Below are 19,902 nucleotides of genomic sequence, written 5' to 3'. Positions count from 1 at the left end.
AGTGACCACGGGTACCTCACTGTTTTGTGCCTGTCTTCTTCTGCTCCCCAACAGAGTTAAAAGAAATCTGCGAACTGACCAGCATCGATCAGTTGGTTCTAGAAAGAGCCTTTAGTTTCCGGACCGTCGAAGCAAAGCAGGAGAAAGTTTCGACCACCTTGAACGTGGCTCAGGTGGGTGAATTGTAACATGCAGAGGAAAAGGTTCCTTACGTGGTGATACTTTTATGGCATATGTTATTTTGCAGACAGTTAGTTACCTCATGGTCAGGCTATATTCCACATACTGTTCTAGGCGTTGGCAACACTAAGGAAAACTAAACAGATTAGCGGGGGTGTAGGAGAATAGGAAGTAGGATAATGGTCAGTAGATGCCATAAGTAATCTAGCGAGCAGCAGTTGCTAAGTACAGTGACCAAGAGAGAGAGAGAGAGTAGAACGGGATGAGGAAGATCGATGTCCATAGGGACAGGAAGGAAGGGTGATTCTTCTGATTGAAAGTGATCTGGGAACCGCGCAGAGAGAGCATCCTGCAGAGATGGGTACGATCTATGATCCTCCTCGTGTCCCAAAGGGTCCCTCGGACTTGCTGTCAAGAGCAGAGCCTAGGGGAAACAGAGCAGAAGGGCGGTTGGCGGAGCGCTCGCCAGTCCAGACCCAGATGGTTGCATTGGAGCCAGGGCATGGGACCTTTCTGGACCGGCTTTGAACTCGAGGCTAAGAATTGCTAACGGTTTAATGCCTGGTGGGAGAAGAGTGAAGGGAGGGTGGTTGATTCAGTACGGTCAGAGAAGAAACAGGTAGACGGGAGAAGCCCAGATGGTCAAGGCAGACTCTCTGTTCTCTATGTTGTACCCCGACTATGCCACTGGACTCTTCCTAAGACCCGAATCTGAGTTGCTTCTGCAGATGCGTGTGCAATGCGTGTGCAACCTAAGCACATTCAGGTGGCATCTGGAGGCCCTCGTGGTGTGAACTGTTTGGTCTGTTGAGTTTGACATTTTTCTCCCCGTCAGTGCTGATCCGGGCTGTAATCAAATGGCCAACTCAGGGCTTTTCACTTGGGTCTGCTTCCTTTTCACACTATTGTGTATTCTGGTCTCTCTTCCTTACACCTAGCCGCCAGCCGCTGGGAGGCTGCAGAGTCGGACTTATCCAGTCCGATCTCATTCCTGTAAGTGATGGCTTCAGCCTTCAAATCTCTCGGTCAGGGAGAACTGACCTCACTGAGAAAATGTGCAGAGCGCATACCCCCACAAACCCATATTGGAGAAGAGCTCTGTAGACAGATAGGATTTACCTGGGAAAGAATATCCATCCGCCAGCCAGCCTGGGCTCCGGTTTAGTCAGGACTCACAACATGCCTGGGAAGGTCAAGTTGGGCCCAGAGAATGCCTGCAGTGGGGCTCAGACTTGGACACTCGTCATAGTTATCTGGGTGGCTTGTCTTAGGATCCTTCTGTCTGTCTGTACCTCCTGAGAGGTGGGTCCTGCGGTCTGGTCTCGAACTAAACAAGTTGGGATTCTGATACAAGCCAAGGCACACTGCCTGCCGCAGGCTCACATTTGAGAGAGGCCATCCAACTAGGTTAGCAGCCAGAAGGGTTGTCCTGTGTGAAGTGAGGCCACGGAAGGCCTGTGTTTCAGAGGCCGTGGAAATACGTGGACTAGGGGTCTGCTTTTCTGGTATTATCTTCTTGCTTTTATTCATCCTATCCAGAAACCAGACCCGGTTCCTCTTTTAGGCTCTCCAGCATCTACCGTGATGCTCTGCTTAGACTCATGCCCTCTGTAATCTGACTCCACTGATGTGACTTATCTGAGTGTTTTGTTTGTTTTGTTTTTTTGCAGGGTTTTTCTGTGTAGCCCTAGCTGCCCTGGAACTAGCTCTTGTGGACCAGGCTGGCCTTGAGCTCACAGAGATCTGCTTGCCTCTGCTTCAAGTGCTGAGGTTAAAGGCGTGTGCCACCACCACCAGACCCGAGTTTATTTTTTTCTTGGTGTTTTTCCTCTTGTTTGTCCATCATCCGTATGCCATTGCTCCTTGCTTCTGCCCATCTGTGGGGTTCATGTGACTGTTCTCTATCCAGAGAAGAGATTTGCCTGATGAAATAGGCTCCTAAACCCCCATCTCCTGACCTCTTTCTTCTCTGTACTGAGTGAGGTCTTTGTGGCTATCTAGGTGATCTCCGCTGCCCTGCGGCTGCCTCTCCATCTGTATCCCACCTTGCCTGCTTAGCACTTCCCACCCCAGCCTCTCGGAAGTAGATGGCACCAGGGCTTTTCCTCCCTGGGCATCCGGCAGATGCAGAAAAGCAGACTGGAAAAACAGACGTTTTCCCTGTGTGCTTGGGGTCTGAGGCAGTGAATCATCACCCTTGGTGTGCTCCTCCTTTCCATACAGCACAGTAGTGATCCTTAGATGGGGGCTTTTGGGTCTCTGGCATAGAGCACGTGGTTTGATTCCGTTTCTGATGCGTCAGCATAGCAAGAGTAGCGGCCCACGGCACCAGGCTCAGCATCAGAAGCAGACTTTACTTGGGCACTGGATAGTTTGGTTTTTATTTTAACTGCTTTTTAAAATTGCGAGTTTGCGTGCCTTCATCTAGAATCCGTCCTCCGGCCCTCCGGATTCTCCCCTCCCCACTTCCTGTACATTTCTGTCACGGTCTAAAAGCATTTGAATTTGTGACTTCCGAAACAGAGCATTTGTTTGAAAGCTGAGAAGAAGAGAGTACTGGCTGTGACTTTACCCTCAGAACTATACAACCGCACTTGGGAGCACAGTGTCACCCAGTTCCCGCAGCCCATCACAAGGGTGCTTTGTTGGGGCCAGAGGGTGGGCAGCTGTTTGGTAAGTGAGAGGTATTTGGAGATGACTTGGAGTCACAAGAAGAAGAGGGAAGGGATTAGGAAATGACAGTAACGGATACTAGTTATAGAACTGGATACCTCAGAAGTTCTAACACAACTATGTACCAGCACCCCACACTTAAATCACCTGTTTCAGGGCAGTGGAAACCCCACAGAAGGCTGTTAGACACGGGAGATGCGCATCTCAGTTCTCTTGGGGCTGCATACTCTGTTTTAGATTTCTGCTGTAGAATCTCACCACGATCGCAGGCTCTCTCCATTTTCCCTTCTTCCCCTACCTTTCCCTCCTTCCCTTCCTTTCCCTCTCCCTCCTTCCCTTCCCTCCCCCTCCTTCCCTTCCCTCCCCTTGCTATCGCTCCCCTTCTCTCTCCTCTCCTTCTCTCCCCACCCCATCCCTTTTCCCTCCCCTACCTTTCCCCTTCCCTGCCTTTCTCTCCTTCCCTTCCCTCCCCTTCCCTTTCCTGTCTCTCTTCTCCCCTTCTCTCCCCTCCCCTTTCTTCCTTCTCTCCTTCCCCTCTTCTCTTCTCCCCACTTTCTTCTCCCGTTTTCTTCCCTTCTTCCTCTTCCCTTTCCTATCTCGTTCCTTCTCCCTGCCCTCCTTCCTTCTCTCTCCAACTTGTAGCAGATTTTCTAATTTTATTCCTCGTTCCTGCTTTCCACACTGTATGAGACACAAGGGATCAAACACAGGCTGGTGGGCCTGGTGGGACGGAGGGCTTTCTTTCCTGAGCCGACTCTCTGTCGGGCCCCAGTTTTTAGAAACTTTATATCTCTCTACGGCGTCCTTCTTTCTCTGCTTTTCATCTTCCGAAATATTCTAAATTCTTTCCCAAGTATTCCATCAATTATACTTTCTCTTTCCTCTTTTTGTTGTTTCGTTTGTTTGTTTGTTTTTCAAGAAGGGTTTCTCTGTAGAACAGTCCTGGCTGTGCTAGAACTCACTGTGTAGACCAGGCTGGCCTTGAACCAGGCTGTCTGCCTGCCTCTACCCCTGAGTGCTGGGATTAAAGGTGCGAGCCACCACCGCCCTGTGCTGAATTTCCTTCTATATCTCTTCGGTTAAAGAATTGAGTTTTAGCTGAAAGGAAAAAAAAAAGTTAATTGATTGCTTTAGTCTGAGCTGTTTTGTTTTCTTTCCTTTGTGTTTGTATCGGGACTGTATTAAGGATACAGCTTATTCAATTCCTTTCACACAACGCAATGTTTAGTTCCGTAATTCCACAGCAGTTCTTCTAGAACAACCGTGTAATACATCTCTTCCACAAGCGTTTATTTTCCTATTCTTGTTGTGCACGCCCGGTTTTCCTTTGTTGTGTAAAACTGGGGAAAAACTGTCTGTGATATTTGGAATTCATTTCCTGGAATGCAGAAATGGAGACCTGATGAAAAGTCTGCCTGATTCTCTTACGCTTCAACTACTCATCCAGTGTATAATAAAAAATTGCCCCCAAAGAGAAATTTGAAATAAATAGCCTAAATATTTTTAAAGTATTTTCGTTATTTTATAGAAATTAAGCATTGTGACAATTGTGTTAAATGATTCTTTTCTTTCTTTAATAGGCTTATTATGCCCGTGATGCCCTGGCTAAAAACCTCTACAGCAGGCTGTTCTCGTGGTTGGTAAATCGCATCAACGAGAGCATAAAGGTACCGAATCTCTGGAAGATGCCAGTCGTGATATAGAAGTGGTATTCACAGTGTCAACATTAACTTAAAGAAGCCGAGTTTTACAACCGAGTAGTCGATTGCCGCTTTCAAAGCTGATTCCTTAAGATGACTCCATCTCGCTTAAGTTGGAATTTGCCAGGGTTTTGTTTCCCTTCTCGGCCACGTGCTCCGGCTTCTCACTAGTGACCAGACGGGTCTACCGGTCTTGGCAGAGCAGCCAGCAGCTTTCTGAGCGCTCTCACGCAGCACACTGAACAGAGATGGCTTCTCTCTTAGGGGCTAAACGTTCTTCCCTAGAGAGAGGGAGGGAGGGAGGGAGGGAGGGAGGGAGGGAGGGAGGGAGGGAGGGAGGGAGGGAGGGAGGGAGGGAGGGAGGGCACTGGACAAGGTGAGCCTGGAAGCTCTGCTGGCCAGAGTCGCTGCAGCCTTTGGCGACCGCACCATCTCATCTGGGTTTCCGAACGATTCCACACCGGTTCTCTTACCTAAGCTTTAACGGGGCAACCGAATCATTGCTCTAATTCAAAACGAATACGTAAATCTGTGCTTTATGGTTTTTCCCGGTATTGTATTATGACTGTACTAACTTATTAACTTGAAATGTTTTCAAAGGCACAAACCAAAGTGAGAAAGAAGGTCATGGGTGTTCTGGACATTTATGGCTTTGAGATATTTGAGGTAAGATTTTTTTTTTTAGATTAGTACCACCGTTATTAAAGTAGAACAATTAGAAATGAAGTCACATTGTATGGGCAATATGTAAATAACTATATTTATATATAACTATATAAATAACTATACTTTGAATCTGCAGGTAAGCTCTGTGTATGTATATAGTCACAGGTGTGTATGCGTGCAGACACACGTGTTCTCAGTTTCGAGATTTCTACTCAGCGGTGTGTCTGCTGTGTTATGTGAGCACTGAGGTCTGTGGCCATCCAGTCATGTGTAAGGTTGAGACATGAAGCATCAAAAACCGTGGAAATGGGGAAGCCTGCCGTCCGTGGCGGCGTCTCCTGAGTCTCATCCAGGCCACGTCCCGCTGTGATCTGAAGCAGTAAATGCCACGGCAGAAGAAGCTCGAAGGCTCTTGCCTGCCCCAGACTATGTGGTTAAATATTACACATTCGTATAGAATTATTCCGTTTGGCTTTTAGCGGCAGGTTTGGAGTACTATTCTAGTCTGGTTTAAGATGTGTTTTTTCGCTGTCCCCTCCCTGAATTCTCACCCACAGTAATGAGTTCTGCATGTTTATGAACCAATCCCTGCCTAGAATAACCTCCCAAAGAATGTACGCCCTCCAAAAAAATTAAGATCATAGAATCGTAGGAAAGGCAACCAACCAGGCATTCCTGTGCACTAACCCAGACAGTCCTCGGAGATTCTGTTAGTAGTCTTGTCTAGAGTGGTACCTTCTCCCTCAGTCTGATTTCGTCCCTAAGGACTGTTTGTAGGAACTGACCAAGGACTGACTGAATTCAAACACTGTTGTAGCTACTGTATAGGTGTTGCTGTTATTCCCCTTTGACAGATGAGGAAATAAAATCCTGAAGGTCAGGTAACTAAACAGCCGACACAGGGCCGAGTCCCTGGCTTCCTGATATTTTCTTTATTGCTCCTCTTTCTTATTAGGGTTAAGACCAAGGTCAGTTCCTTACCTTCCTCCCCAAACTCGTGGGTTTCCCAATATTTGGAAATTGAAAAAGCCCAAATGTTGTTAACAGGCCTCCAGTTTCCCTGATTTTACCGTCGTTCCCAGTTTCTGGGCATTCTGGGATCCTTCCTCAATGGAGGAGTAGGAGCTGGCCCTGCCCTCGTCTGGAATGCTCAGCCATTAGCACAGTTCCTGGTTTGCTGCTGCCTCCTAGGCTAAATCAGCAAAGGAAGCTGCGGGTCTCTTGGTGAAAGAACAGGAAGTTTGTGCTTTGGGAGAATTCTTGTGTGTGTCAGAAATCACCATACTGAAATTTTCCTTAGCACGATCTCAGATTACTGCCACTAAATAGGCAGGAGTCAGGGTCACTCTTTGCCATTGGTAAGGGAAGGGACCTCTTAGCTGGTACAGCCTTGATCGACACTTAAATAGTTTCTTGAATTGGCTGAGTGCTAAACATAGATATTAATAGAAAATTAAAAGAAAAAAATATAGTTAATGATGCTCCTAAAAATAAAGACTGCGGTTTCACATTGATTTTGCCAGAGAACAATTTTTTTTTTTTTTTTGCTCTTAAGCTAGGCTCTTAGTGTCATGCCGCACAAAACCGTCAGATGGCCTGAAATTTACTACAGGCTGACAGTAGACTTGAGCTCCTGGCAATCCTCCTGCCTCTGCCTTCCACGTGGTAGGATTACAGGCATACACCACCATACCCAACTGAAACTATTTTGAGAGGATAATGGGCTTATATTGAGACGTCCAGAGAGCTTTGTCCTCTAGGATGTCCTAAGATGTAATTAGCTTTGGAAAGCTAGCCCTAGCAGCTCTCAACGGACACAGTACACCTCATAAGCCATATAAGACAGTCGGCATTTTTTTATTGACTGCCTGATGTGATCCACGTACTACAGGCAAACACGGCAGGGATTTCCCTGTCTGCTCAGAATTTACAATTTAGCTTAAGGTCTTGAAAGTCAGTCTCTGGTGAAGAGAGAGACACACCCTTTTAGGAAGTCAGGAAACTGGGTTGGACTCCTTTTTTAGAGTGTGCTTGCTCTGGGCACCTAATCCTTCAACTTGGTCCTGGATGTCGCCTCTTTTCCAGCAATCCTTTATTTCGGGTTTTTTCCACACCTTGCTGTCCTTGCCTTCCAGCCTCAAGTTAGCCAGCGCAGCATCTTTTCAACACTCTAGTTATGAAGATGCTCACACTGTCTCTCTAAACGCTCTTCTGGGGAAGACCCTGCTTCTGTACGTCTCAGGCTTAGCTACACAGTGGAACCGCCTGGGCACTTTCGGGAATTCTACCTCCAGATTGTACGAACAATCCTATCAGACTCGCCAGCCTAGGACCCGGCAGTAGTGTTTCCACAGCCAGTGTGCCAGTGTGCGGTTAAGGTTGAGCCCAAACGCTCAGTAGACTCAACCGTCAGTGTGAACTGAAGCTGCCTGCCACTCCTGGAGCTAATGCCGTCAGTGCACTCTTTAAACAGAACTTTCTGCTTTGTGCAAATCAAGTAGTTATAGCCACAGCAAATTGTTAAATGGCCACTCTCCTAGTTTCTCTTCCTGTTGCTATGATAAAATATAAGCCACTTGAAGACAAAAGGTTTATCAGGGTCACAGGTCTAGATTATAGCCCTTTACCATGAGGCAGTCAAGGCAGCAGGAACTGAAGTAGCTGGTCAGTATGTCCACAGGCTGGTGCTTGGCTTAATCCCCTACCTAGGGAATGGCACCACCCACAGTGGACAGACAGGCCTACCCACCTCTATTACCATAATCATGATGCCCTGCCTAGGGAGTGACACCACCCACAGTGGGCAGGTATTCCTTCCCACACAGGGCAACCTAATGTAAACAATCCTTTATTGACTCTTCCCATCAGGGGAATCTACAGTGGGTAACGTTGACCACCCAAACTGACCATTACAGCCATATAAAGTCACTGAGTTTACTTTCTTCTCCATGACATTGATGCCTTTTAAAAATTCAACATAATTGACTCAAAAAAACCAGAGATCCTCTTACAATTAAGAGGACAGCGATCTGTACAGTTTTTTAAATCAGACCTTTATATAAAAGAGCCCTTTAGTTAACAGATGTAGAGAGGGTGGATGGGTTTGAACAACAGGCCGCCAAGATGGCCCAGCTGCTTGCTGTCAAGAACTGGTGACCCGAGTTTTACCCCTGGCTGGCCCCATCTGACTCTGTAGACCAGGCTGGGCTTAATGACGGAGTTCTGCCTGCCTCCGTCTTCCAGTTGCTAGGATTATAGGTGTGTCATGTGTGTGCTGTTTTTCATTCCCGGTCTTAGTTCCTCGAGAGAAGTAAGACTTGTGCGTTGTGATTAATGGCACGCTCTGTCCATTTCCCTTCGAAACCGTCTCAGTTTAATCTCCAGCTATCGTGATTTTAAGAATTTGTTTTAATTTATGAACGTTCATTTGGAGGCGTTCGGAATAAAAATATGCCTGGATAATTTTAGATACTTTTATCTACTTTTTATTGAAAATCTGAATGGTTCCTTTTTTAATGTTCTCTCAGTAAATTATTCACATACCTATCCCAGGTAGTAACCTTTGCTTTCTTGGATTCTCGGCAGTATAACATGGAAATGCCTGTATTGACCCCAGAAAGCCCAGCTAATCAAGATTGAACAGTACCGCAACCCAAAGTGGGAGTCAGTGTGAACGAAGTGTTTAGACTCCGTATCAGTGAAAACGGGTGTTTCTGTAATCTCCACCCAGGTGTAAAAATAACAGAGTATAAATAGAACGCTGCCTGGTTCTGTCAAGACTGACCACAGGAAATAGGGCTCTGCTTTGAGAGAGCACTGTGAGTTTCACGTTGAAAGTAGACAGGAAGGGGCTGGAGAGATGACTCTGGTTCTTCCAGAGGTCCTGAGTTCAGTTCCCAGCAACCACATGGTGGCTCCCGACCATCTCTCGTGGGATCTGATTCTTAAACTGGCATATAGCTAGGCATGCTGATAGAGCACTCATGCATAAAGTAAATAAATAAACCTTTTTTTTAAAAAAAATGTAAGAAATGGAGAGTAAAGGCCCAGGACGTTTCCTGAGCTGTCCGATTCTACCTCTGGCTCCACGGTCCCTTGCACAGAAGCACTTTTCAGCAGAGCAGGTGGAAGCCCTTCGTCTCTTTGGTTCCTCCCTGAATGGAGGGGAAATGGGAGCATTAAACCTTGGGATGATGATGTTTGGATTTGCCTACGAAGCAGTTAGGACTGGAGGGCGAATCTGTCTGCCTTGCCGGCTGCGTGTAGTCTGGTGTCCATTTGGAAAACAGATCGATGAAACAGGATAAAGAAAGGTGGAAGACTGTATTGCGGTGCTCAGAGGAAAACACTGTAGCCCTGCACCCTGGTAGAACAGGAAACCCTCTTTCCAAAGGAAGAAAATGTGTCCAGACGCCCCGCGCAGTTAAGTTTGGGCTTTGTTTTATCCAAGAGTTTGGTCTTGGATTTCTGAGACATTTTTATAATTTGTCCATTAAGGACGAAGTGGGCTGGCCAGGGAGGAGGGTATGAAGGCGATCGGCATAAATGCCTTATGCGAAAAGGGAAGAAGGAATAAGCGCTGTTAACTTTAAAGATTATATTACATTCAAAAGTAAGTTGGGCAAGTGAAACTTTCCTTAGGGCTTATCTGATAGGAAGTTATTATAACTGGCGGTTAGTTTACTGGGAAACTTAATTAAACATTAACAGTGCCTTGGACATGGAGGCATCACGGGCTGGTAATTCACATCCTGTGTGGCTGAAATGCTCCCATCCAGGCAGAAGGCTGGCTGCCAATTCAATGTCCACCTTTTGTTTCCTTGTTTTGTTTTTTCAAGACAGGGTTTCTCTGTATCACAGCCTTGGCTGTCCTGGAACTAGCTCTTGTAGACCAGGCTGGCCTCAAACTCACAGAAATGGGAATCTCCGGGAATTCAAGGCCAGCCTGGTCTACAAGAGCAAGTTCCAGGCCAGCCAAGGCTGTGACACAGAGAAATCCTGTCTCAAAACAAACAAACAAACAAAAAAACCAATGAACTAATTTTTAAAAATCACAGTTTAGTTAAAAATATTTAAGAATCTAAAAATAGCATTGTTGGCCGGGCGATGGTGGCGCACGCCTTTAATCCCAGCACTCGGGAGGCAGAGGCAGGCGGATCTCTGTGAGTTCGAGACCAGCCTGGTCTACAGAGCTAGTTCCAGGACAGGCTCCAAAGCCACAAAGAAACCGTGTCTCGAAAAATCAAAAAAATAAATAAAAATAAAAAAAATAAATAAAAATAGCATTTTTTTCTTAAAGTTTACCATATTTGATACTTACCTAGAAAAAAAGATGTTAGGTATTTAAAGGGAAATTTGTTAGTTACTCAGTTTTGTAAATGTTTAGGACAGTGAATAGCTAATGCTAAGTGTTTTTCTTAAACATTTTGAGGAATTTTTTTCCCTGAAGTTTACTTTAAAAAATTAGTTACTGCTTTAGAGCCTATTTCTTGGAGTGGTGGCTTTAAAAACTGATCGTGGCTAAGTCTGTTACCCTCTTCTGTGAAAATGGTGTGATACTCGGGGACTACCAGAGGCCCCCCGACAAGGATGTCATCGCAAGGACGCATTTACAGCAGCGTTGTCTCCACCCCAGGGTCTCGAAGGTGCGCGGATACCCTGGCTTTATCCACAAGTGAGCCATTTCATTATATAGAAATAGGAAACCCCATCTCATACATTACATCCGGATGCCAAACGTTTGGCCTCAGCTGGGAGAGCAGACCTGTAGAAAACACCGACAGTGTGTATTGTAGAATTAGCGGCACTTTTTGTTTGAAAAACTCATGGTTTCCAGAGCATGTTTCCTGCAAAATGCACTGGCTCCCGTCCTTAATACCTGGGATATGGAGTTGTCTCTTGGATTTACTTCTTAATTTTAATATTTAGATTTTATAAAGAGTTCAACTTTTTAAAAATATGGAGTTGCCTTTAGAAGCGTAAGATATCCTTAGCTGCTTCTCTTGCAAAGGAGATTGTAAATAGGCCAATATTTAGAAATCAGTCGTGGTTGGTACCTGAGGTAGAAAGCAGCTCTGACTCGTGCTGGGAGCACATCAGCTCAGCTCAGAGTCTAGAAGATGTTTTAAGAAGCCCCGGGGTTGAAAGCATTAGTTTGTTCTGTCGCTATAAACAGTGGGTGCTGGCCGTCCCCGTGTGTGGTTGGGGGGCACTGTAAAGTAGCCCGAACCCCTGTACCATCCAGTTCCCTGTGTCCCCATAGCTGTCTATTTGGGGCAGAGGATGTTCCGAGCTTCCCTGGCGGGGGGTCATTCACTAAAAACTGAAAGCACTTGTTTGAATGCGTTCCCAAATGTTTCAACTTTTTCCTCAGATTTTCTGAGTCAATGTGGGCACAGCAGTAAAGAAGACTAGGGAGGGGGTTAAGTCGTGACGGCAGCTCCTTCCCTGGAGGCTTGATTCATGAGACTGGTGTGCGGGGTGCTGGCTGCTCACCATACTCTCGCCACGCAGAAGAGTATCAGATAGACGCTTGCTGGGGACATTCAGGTTCCATGAGGATTTCTAGACTTGCTTTGGACATTGTATAAAGGGGAGGGAGACCCACGTTTGAAAACCTTGTGTTATTTTAACCTGGAGAAATGGAGAAATGTGTTAGAACTAGTAATTCATATGAGAATTACTTTGCCACCAGGCCCTGCCTTCCCGTCTCCCTTTCTCCCTCTCCCCTCCCTTCCCTCTTTCCTATCTTCCTTCCCTATAGGCTTTTACTTACAATTTTCCAAGTTTTAATTCTGTCCAAGAAGTTCTATTTCTTCCAAAAATTGAGCAGTGTCAAGAGCTTAAACTTAGACCACAGTATATATATATATTATCATCCTCTAGTTTGGGCAGTAATAATTATTGCTCCGTCCATGATGTGTTTTGGAGTATGTAGAATATAATTGTAGTAGATGTTGATTTCAATGTGGGGGAATACATTCATTTCTGCACTGATGGTTGGGTCTTCTGGTTTTGTTGGGGGGGGGGGGCTTGGGAGGGTGACTTTTGTCATTTAGAATAAGGTTGGAGAGTTCAGCTTTTGTTCTTAGATCGTCTCTAGGTGGATACTGTCTCCATGCCATCTTAACTGTTTTTTTTAAAGATTTATTTATTTATTATGTATACAACATTCTGCCTCCATGTATGCCCACATGCCAGAAGAGGGTGCCAGATCTCATTACAGATGGTTGTGAGCCACCATGTGGTTGCTGGGAATTGAACTCATGACCTCTGGAAGAGCAGTCTTAACCACTGAGCCATCTCTCCAGCCCTTAATTGGTTTTGAAGGAGGAGCTAGTTCAGCGTGAGCCCACATAGCACACAGAAGCAGGTCACGGACGAGAGGTCCTTCTGGTATGATTCTTGTGTGATTTTTCCAAATGCCTTTTTTCCCTGACTCTGGGTAGACGTAGACCGTCTTTACACAGATGTTACACTGAATCAGGCAGCCCTGGACTCTGAGCGCTAGGGCTTTCGGGAAAGTTTTATGATGTGTGAGCAGTTCAGCGGGGCCCCTTTCATCCTGAAGAGCCCCCTCTGTAACAGAAACATAGTTGAGCTACAACATCCAAGTTTAGAGACGCTCCCTTAGGTTGGCTGTGTCTTCAGCTCAAGTTTTCCACCGCTTAGCTGTGCGAACCCTGGTGCAGGTACCAGTTAGCCCAATGAGTAACCGACAAAGTGCTTACTACTGAAAGTCTGTTGCTAATTAGGAACTGACTGCATTTTATGTCTGTCCCCACCCCCTGCACCAGAATGCAGTAAGTATAAACCGTTTGCAGTGCCGGTCTGTTGCATGTTCCTGTGCTAATAGCTTCTCCAGTTTGCGTGAGTTTCGTAGCAAGTGGTCGCTGGCTAATTGCGTGGATATGAGGTGCAGCACCCAGGCAGGGAATTAGAAGGGCGGACAGTAAACACACCTTAGCTCGAACTGATCCGCAAGCTGTGCTGTAATCGTGACGCTTTGCCGCTGGCTTCTAACCTGTGTGTGTGTGTGTGTGTGTGTGTGTGTGTGTGTGTGTGTGTGTGTGTGTTTCATAGCTTTGTTTTGAAAGCGTCCATAGCACGTACTGTATCCAAGGAACCAGTCATTTCCCTCCCCTGCCCCCACCAGTGGACACTTGAGACTTTAGCATCGCTGTGTTGAAACTGCTCCGTCAGCACGGATTCTCAGACGGGAGACTCTCTCTGTTTGTTTTCCAGTCTAAGAGGGGTCTGCTTGCATCAGGTACTCAAATGTTCTTTTTTGTTTGTTTGTTTGTGATCATAGCATTATGTCAGTACCTGTTCTACCAAACCACAAAATCCTGATGTTTCTTGTATATGAAAGGACTTTGTGGTAGTTAAGAGCGAGACGGCGTCCAACAGCCATAGTGGACTGACTTTAGTTTCTAGTCGAAATTGTTAGTGCTGAGATTTTAAAGGGTGTGTACGCACAAAGGCACCCGGGGGGGGGGGTGCCCTTTGCGTCTAAAACTACGTTTGTGGAGGTATTGCAAACCCGTGCTTGCTTCTTTCGTGAAAACCTCCAGGACTGTGGAAACCATTGCTGCCTCACTGAATCTAGCGTTAGCGAGGTCAGTCGGCGATAGTGCACGCCCGTATGTCATTTGTGGTTTGGAATTAGAAGTCTCTGTCCCTGCACTGCCGTGATGACAAACCGGATGCCAGACAAGGAAGTAGTTAGGGGCTTTGGCATGAGTACCCAGTTCAGGTCCACCCAGGGGAGGACCGAAGTCAGTGTACAGATCAGCTGTCAGAAACCTCAGTGGCTTTTTTGTCTTTGTCATTTGGAGAGAGACGCGAAGGCCAGTGTGTGCTTGCGCCCACGGAGTGATGAGCCTCAGTCTTCCCGTATGTGGGGGTTCCTTGTCAGAGCAAGACTGGCCAAGTTTCCCAGAGGTAGACTCTTTGTGTCTCTTTGCCCATTGCCAAGAATGAGAGGGAGAAGCAAAGCAGACAAGCTTTGGCACCACGTCTGTGTCATTCTGGAAGGTTCCAAGTGGAATACGTGTTCCTTTAGCAGATGACATTGGCACCTTCAGTGTGTCCGCTGAGCTCTGCAGATTGTCCGAAAATGATTTCATAGAGCTTCCATCAGAGGATTCCTAGGAGATGATTAAAATGAGGCCGGACTCCTGGAGAGGGAGCATGGGGCCCCTGAGAGTGTGACGCAGCCTTCTGATAGGAGACATTGTCTCTGACTAACATGTGGTCTCGATGCTTTGACTTCCCTGGATTTCTGTTCAGTTGGGGCGTCTGCACTTGCTGATGCAGTACGGCAGGCATCACGGTGAGCGAGAGGGTTGGGTCAGCTCTTCCCCTTAAGTAACGTCCGATCAGATACATCTGTGAACGTAGCCAATACGTGTACATATGTGCGTGCACACACTTAGATAACTGTGCCGAGTGAGGGACCTGATTCCGGCTGGAGGGACCAGGTGTGGCAGGAAACCCTGAGAATTAATGATTGGGTAGTCGCTGACAGGGATTACGGACCTCTCTGTGTCTTTACTGAACTTCACCGGGGAGTTTGAACAAATTGGGGGCCTTTCTCAAAATCCCCACCTGTAAGAACTGCGACATCTGTGCGTATTTCGTTTGTTCGCTGACTCATGAGCCATCCCTTGAGCGCTTACAAGGGACGTTGTCTGTTGTGGAAGCTTGTGTGGAGCCTCAGTCAAGTCTGAAGGGAGCGTGTGGCGTCGCATACGGAGTGAAGCGTGGTGTGTCTTTGGTAGGGAGAGCTGTGATACGGTCTTATGTGTATTCATTTCCTTTTCTCCCCCTAGGACAACAGCTTTGAGCAGTTCATTATTAATTATTGTAACGAGAAGCTTCAACAAATCTTCATCGAACTCACTCTGAAGGAAGAGCAAGAGGAGTACATACGGGAGGTAAAGCTGAAACTGTTGAACGATTGCTCCTTTAGAACCAAGAGTCTGTGTCTGGGAGACTCCCTCCACGTGGCCTGAGTGAGAGTCAGCTCTCAGCTTCCTTCTATTGTATCTCTGTGTTTTGTGTTTGTTACGGCAGCTGTGCTGACTGCAGCTTTCTCTGGTACTGCACCGCTAGTCTGGAGAGCAATACCTGGTACACAGTAGACGGGCCGGGCGTTAAATAGTCGTTAATGGCCTTCAGTCTTGTCCGGATTCCAGCGTAGTTATGTAAAATAACGTGGTGTTAAAATGGAGACCAGTGGCTGAGTTACTATGGTCGATCCGCACACTGGACTAGAACTCCAGCGTAGAAAGGAGTGAGTAGTTCATACACACGCACCGTGAATCAGATGCATGTTGCTAAATGAAGAAACCAGGGTCCATCGGTCTTAAAAGTGACGAAGCTATTTATATTGCCTGTAGAAAGCTTTGGTTGGTGGTGCCAACAGGGTGGTTCAGAGACTGACTCTTTATGGTTGTAGATTTTGGGTGAGTTGACACTAAGAATTATATATCAAAAAAAAAAATTCTGCATCACCACAGGTGGACTGAGGATTCTTTGAGATTTTGCTCAATCTTAAAAAGCAAGGGTTGTCAAAATTTATAATAAATAGCATAGCATTTGTTATATAGTCACCATATTCCAGATGTTATTTAAGGATTGTCTCGCTTAGCCGAGTGGTGGTGGCACACGCCTTTAATCCCAGCACTCGGGAGGCAGAGGCAGGCGGATCTCTGTGAGTTCAAGAGGAGCCTGGTCTACAAGAGCTAGTTCCAGGACAGGCTCCAAAACCTAGAGAGAAACCCTGTCCTTTTTTTTTTTTTTTAAAAAAGGATTATCTCACTTAATTTATAGTTTTAAAATAACCAGAAATAATTGTTTGTAAAGTCCTTTCATCTTTAATTCTAAAACAGCCTTGAATTTTTATGCTTTCATTTTTTTAAAGTAAACATTTTCCTTCAGTGATTATTTTCGCGTTCCTGTCTTTGTTCGCTTTTGATTTCCCAGTGTTTTAAGAGCACTATTATTGCCTCTTTTCCTTCTTTTTTAAATTAATGAAGTTGCATCTGTTTGCTGTGGCTCTGAACATGCTGTGGTGTGTGCAGAGACCAGGGTACAACTTGTGAGAGTTTTCTCCTACGATGTGGGTCCCAGGGACTGAGCGCAGGCTAAGCCTTCTTAACACGACACCACTATTCCTCTTTAGAGACAAAATTAACAGTGTAGCCCAAATGAACTTCCTACTCAAGACAGTCCTGTCTCAGCCTCCTACGTGCTGGGATTGCGAGCATGACATCCTACCCCTGGCAGATAGAAAGGTCAATTGATGATAAATAATGTGACCGTATCTTGCTTGTACTCTAACAAAGCTCTCTGGAAGATCTGAGAGAGAAAGGAGCAAGCCACAATCAACTTACCTTGCTCACTTCTCAGCCATTAAGGGCTGACCACATGGCTCCTCCTGCCTTATATTCTTCTCTCTGCCCAGCCGTATCACTTCCTGTCTTTCCTATCTATCTGTACAGACCTCCAGACCTCCGTAGATAACCTGTGGCTAGCTCCACCCGCTGATCTTTGGGCAAGCTTTATTTGATAGAGTATAAACAAGGTATCATTCATAGGTAGATAGATAGGTAGGTAGGTAGGTAGGTAGGTAGGTAGGTAGGTAGGTAGATAGACAGACAGACAGACAGACAGACAGACAGACGGGTGATAGACAGACAGATGGAAGATAGATGGACAGACAGATAGATCGGTAGGTAGGTAGATAGATAGATAGATAGATAGATAGATAGATAGATAGATAGATAGATAGATAGATAGATAGACTGACTAGATAGCTAGATCGGTAGGTAGGTAGGTAAGTTGATAGATGGATAGATAGATGATAGATAAGTAAGTAGATGGATAGATGGATGGATGGATGATAGATAGATAGATAGATAGATAGATAGATAGATAGATAGATAGATAGATGGATGGATAGATGGATAGATAGATGGATTGATAGATAAGTAGATAGATAGATAGACGATGGATGGATGTTTGATAGATTGATAGTATATAGAGCTATGTTTTCCATGAGCTCATATTCTCGTGTGTGTGTGCACGCTCACAAACTTGTTTTTAAACAGTATCTTGCTGTGTCACCCAAGATATCCCCAACATCCATCCATCTGCCTCGGCCTTCAAGTTTCAGGGGTATAGGCATGCACCTCCATACACTCCTGTCTGTGTTTTCTAATGGGGTTGCCAATCCCCACTAAACCAACTTGTTAATACTTCTTTGTTTGCAAATGACCATTTTACTTAGAACAGTTCCGTGCTTGTCCGGCAACCTTTGGTCACATAAACACCCTCAAAGCAAGCTTTGTTCTCGTCCTGTCTCTTCATCACATGCAGAATGCCAGGACATTAATGTGTAGATTCCCTGAAACATGTCTGGGCAGACCGCTCGCTTGCTATGTAAACCTTTTTCTCTTATGAAGAAAGTTCAGTGACTGTGCGTAGAGATGGAGGTTAGGGATGATTGCAGTTGGCCTCACAGGTTTGGCTCTGGAGCTTTCCCATGATTTGGAGAAACTGCTTTCTCTTTTCTGGGCTGTTTTTACACTGGAGATAGTTAACCGACTTAGATCTTAGCATTGCCTCTCCAAAGACTTTTTTCCCTCATGGTGACAAATAAAATCTCTAGGCCTTAGGTTGCTGGGATCAAGTTCTGCCCTGTTTCCTTATAAAGATCATAAATATACACAGAGCAATATTGACCCCAGGGCCCCTTAAGTAAATATTTGGCTTCGAGCCCGTGGAGTGCATGGGAAACAGCCACAGATGGGAGCGTGGAATGGGAAGCAGTCTTGGAGCAGGTCCAGGGCTGTGGCTTCGTTCGGTTTGTCCATGGTGGGCTGCTGTGTTGGGGAGGTTTGGGGAGCTGGGAGGTGATCCTCGCAGCTCTGGTTCTGGAGAGAGAAAGTGAGATGGGGGTGGCGGGGCAGCTGTCCCTTTTCAGATGACGGTACGCGTTGTCACGTGGATTTGGCTTTGTTGTTCTGCTCTGTTTTCAGGACATAGAATGGACTCACATTGATTACTTCAACAATGCGATCATTTGTGACCTGATAGAAAACGTGAGTACTTACGGATTCACGAAGGTTTGAGCGGTATAATCTCACACTACACGCAAACGATCTCACTGTGGTTTCCGCCTTCCTCTGTGGCACTACTCAGCTGGGAAGACGTTATGATAATCCTCTTCTTTCTCGGCTCTTGAGTGTGTGCATGGCCAGCTTTTCTCACCGTACTTAGCCAGGGTCCCCGGTCATGTCCTATGGCAGCCCTTTTACGCCTTCAGATGGCAGGGCCTCGCGTAGACCAGCATTTGTGTGATGACAGCTGGTGGCCAAGATCCCTAGAGTTTTTCAGAAGACTTTATTTGACTTTTATATAAAGTTTAAAAGAGTGTGAAAAGGAGTAAAGAGGGGGAAATTGCAGGGCAGTTTTCAGAAAGGTGTTCGGGTTTAAGGTTTTTGTTTTTAGGCAGTATTAGAGAGGTCATTGTAGTAGCTGTAGGAAGCTGTATCTGTGTGTGGAAACTGGAAGCCCCTTTGTTTAACCTCAGGTGGCTAGTACTTCTGACCTTGAATTAGTAGTTTGAGATGACAACTTTTTACCTGCCCTAGAAACGGGTGCTGTGTTTTCAGAATACCACCGGTACTCAGCTCTTTGCTGCTTGTCTCCCCAAGCCCTCGTGGAAGTCATGGGCTTAGCCAGTGTTTTCCCATCAATAGGCACAATCCTCCTGAAAACCTCCCCTTGGATGGAGTTGAACACAGAAAACGATATTCCAACGTACCGCTCCTTCCTGATCAAAGGGAGCTTAGTTTTGAAAGCTCCGACCAGGGTTGCGGGGGGAGTGTTGCCATCCAACACAAAGGATTCAGAGTCCTCACCTCAAATCCAGAGATCCTAGATCCTCCTGGAAGTTGTTCCTAGGAAATTCTGTTACCTGGGGGCTCTGCTGTGGGAAGTCTAGCTTTCCTGATGAGTGTTTTCCTCATAAACAGCAACACTTAATTATTTCTCTTAATAGAGGGAAATGTAACACGCTTCTATGCAGGCTTATCTCCCAGAAAATCCCTTGTATATATGATTGAAGAAACTCGTGTTGGCGGAAGAGCCCGGGGGCCCAAAGGAAGCGTTTCCTTCCACCGCCACCACACAACAGCGTCTATTCTGGGATGTTGTGAGCACACTGGAGAGCCCAGTCTTCCCCTGGGTTTTGTAAGGAATGAATAAACTCTGGCCAAAGGCTACCATAGCCTCGAGAGGACAGGGCCTTTGCTTCAGTGGAAGTGGGCGGGGTTGAGGGTCAGTGGCTTGGATTGTTTCTGGAACTGTGATGTCGGAGCCCTGGGGACAGTCGGAGGAAGGGCACTGCACTTGTTAGGGAAGCAGGAGATTCCTGATTTCTGGCTCCCTCTCGGACTGGCTCATCTTGAAATAAAATGATCCTAGAGCCCGAACGCACGAGTGAAATTACATTCATAATTAATACCCCTTTAGAAATTTTATCTGGAACCAGAGCTTTATTCTGCACGTGGTTTTGCAAAGCTCTTGATTGCGGGATCATTAGCGTCCCGAAACACGGCACCATTCCCCTCCCTCCAAGAAACCCAGCTTTACCCTGAATCCATGAACAGGC

General features: G+C 46.1%; 1 protein-coding gene across 3 annotated transcripts in view; it reads left to right on the top strand.

Moving 5' to 3' along the window:
• Positions 1-19,902, top strand: part of Myo1b (myosin IB) — a 154,587-nt gene that overhangs the window by 109,131 nt on the left and 25,554 nt on the right. For all 3 annotated transcript variants that reach the window (XM_075955915.1, XM_075955914.1, XM_075955913.1), the window contains exons 11-15: positions 55-173; positions 4,434-4,520; positions 5,154-5,219; positions 15,053-15,157; positions 18,266-18,328. In XM_075955915.1, coding sequence (XP_075812030.1) covers positions 55-173; positions 4,434-4,520; positions 5,154-5,219; positions 15,053-15,157; positions 18,266-18,328 — 440 coding nt within the window. The remainder of the gene's footprint in view (positions 1-54; positions 174-4,433; positions 4,521-5,153; positions 5,220-15,052; positions 15,158-18,265; positions 18,329-19,902) is intronic.

This window comes from Microtus pennsylvanicus, chromosome 22, assembly GCF_037038515.1.
Source record: "Microtus pennsylvanicus isolate mMicPen1 chromosome 22, mMicPen1.hap1, whole genome shotgun sequence".
In the NCBI taxonomy this organism is placed as follows: Eukaryota; Metazoa; Chordata; class Mammalia; order Rodentia; family Cricetidae; genus Microtus; species Microtus pennsylvanicus.
This window is presented reverse-complemented; position numbering and strand designations above follow the sequence as displayed.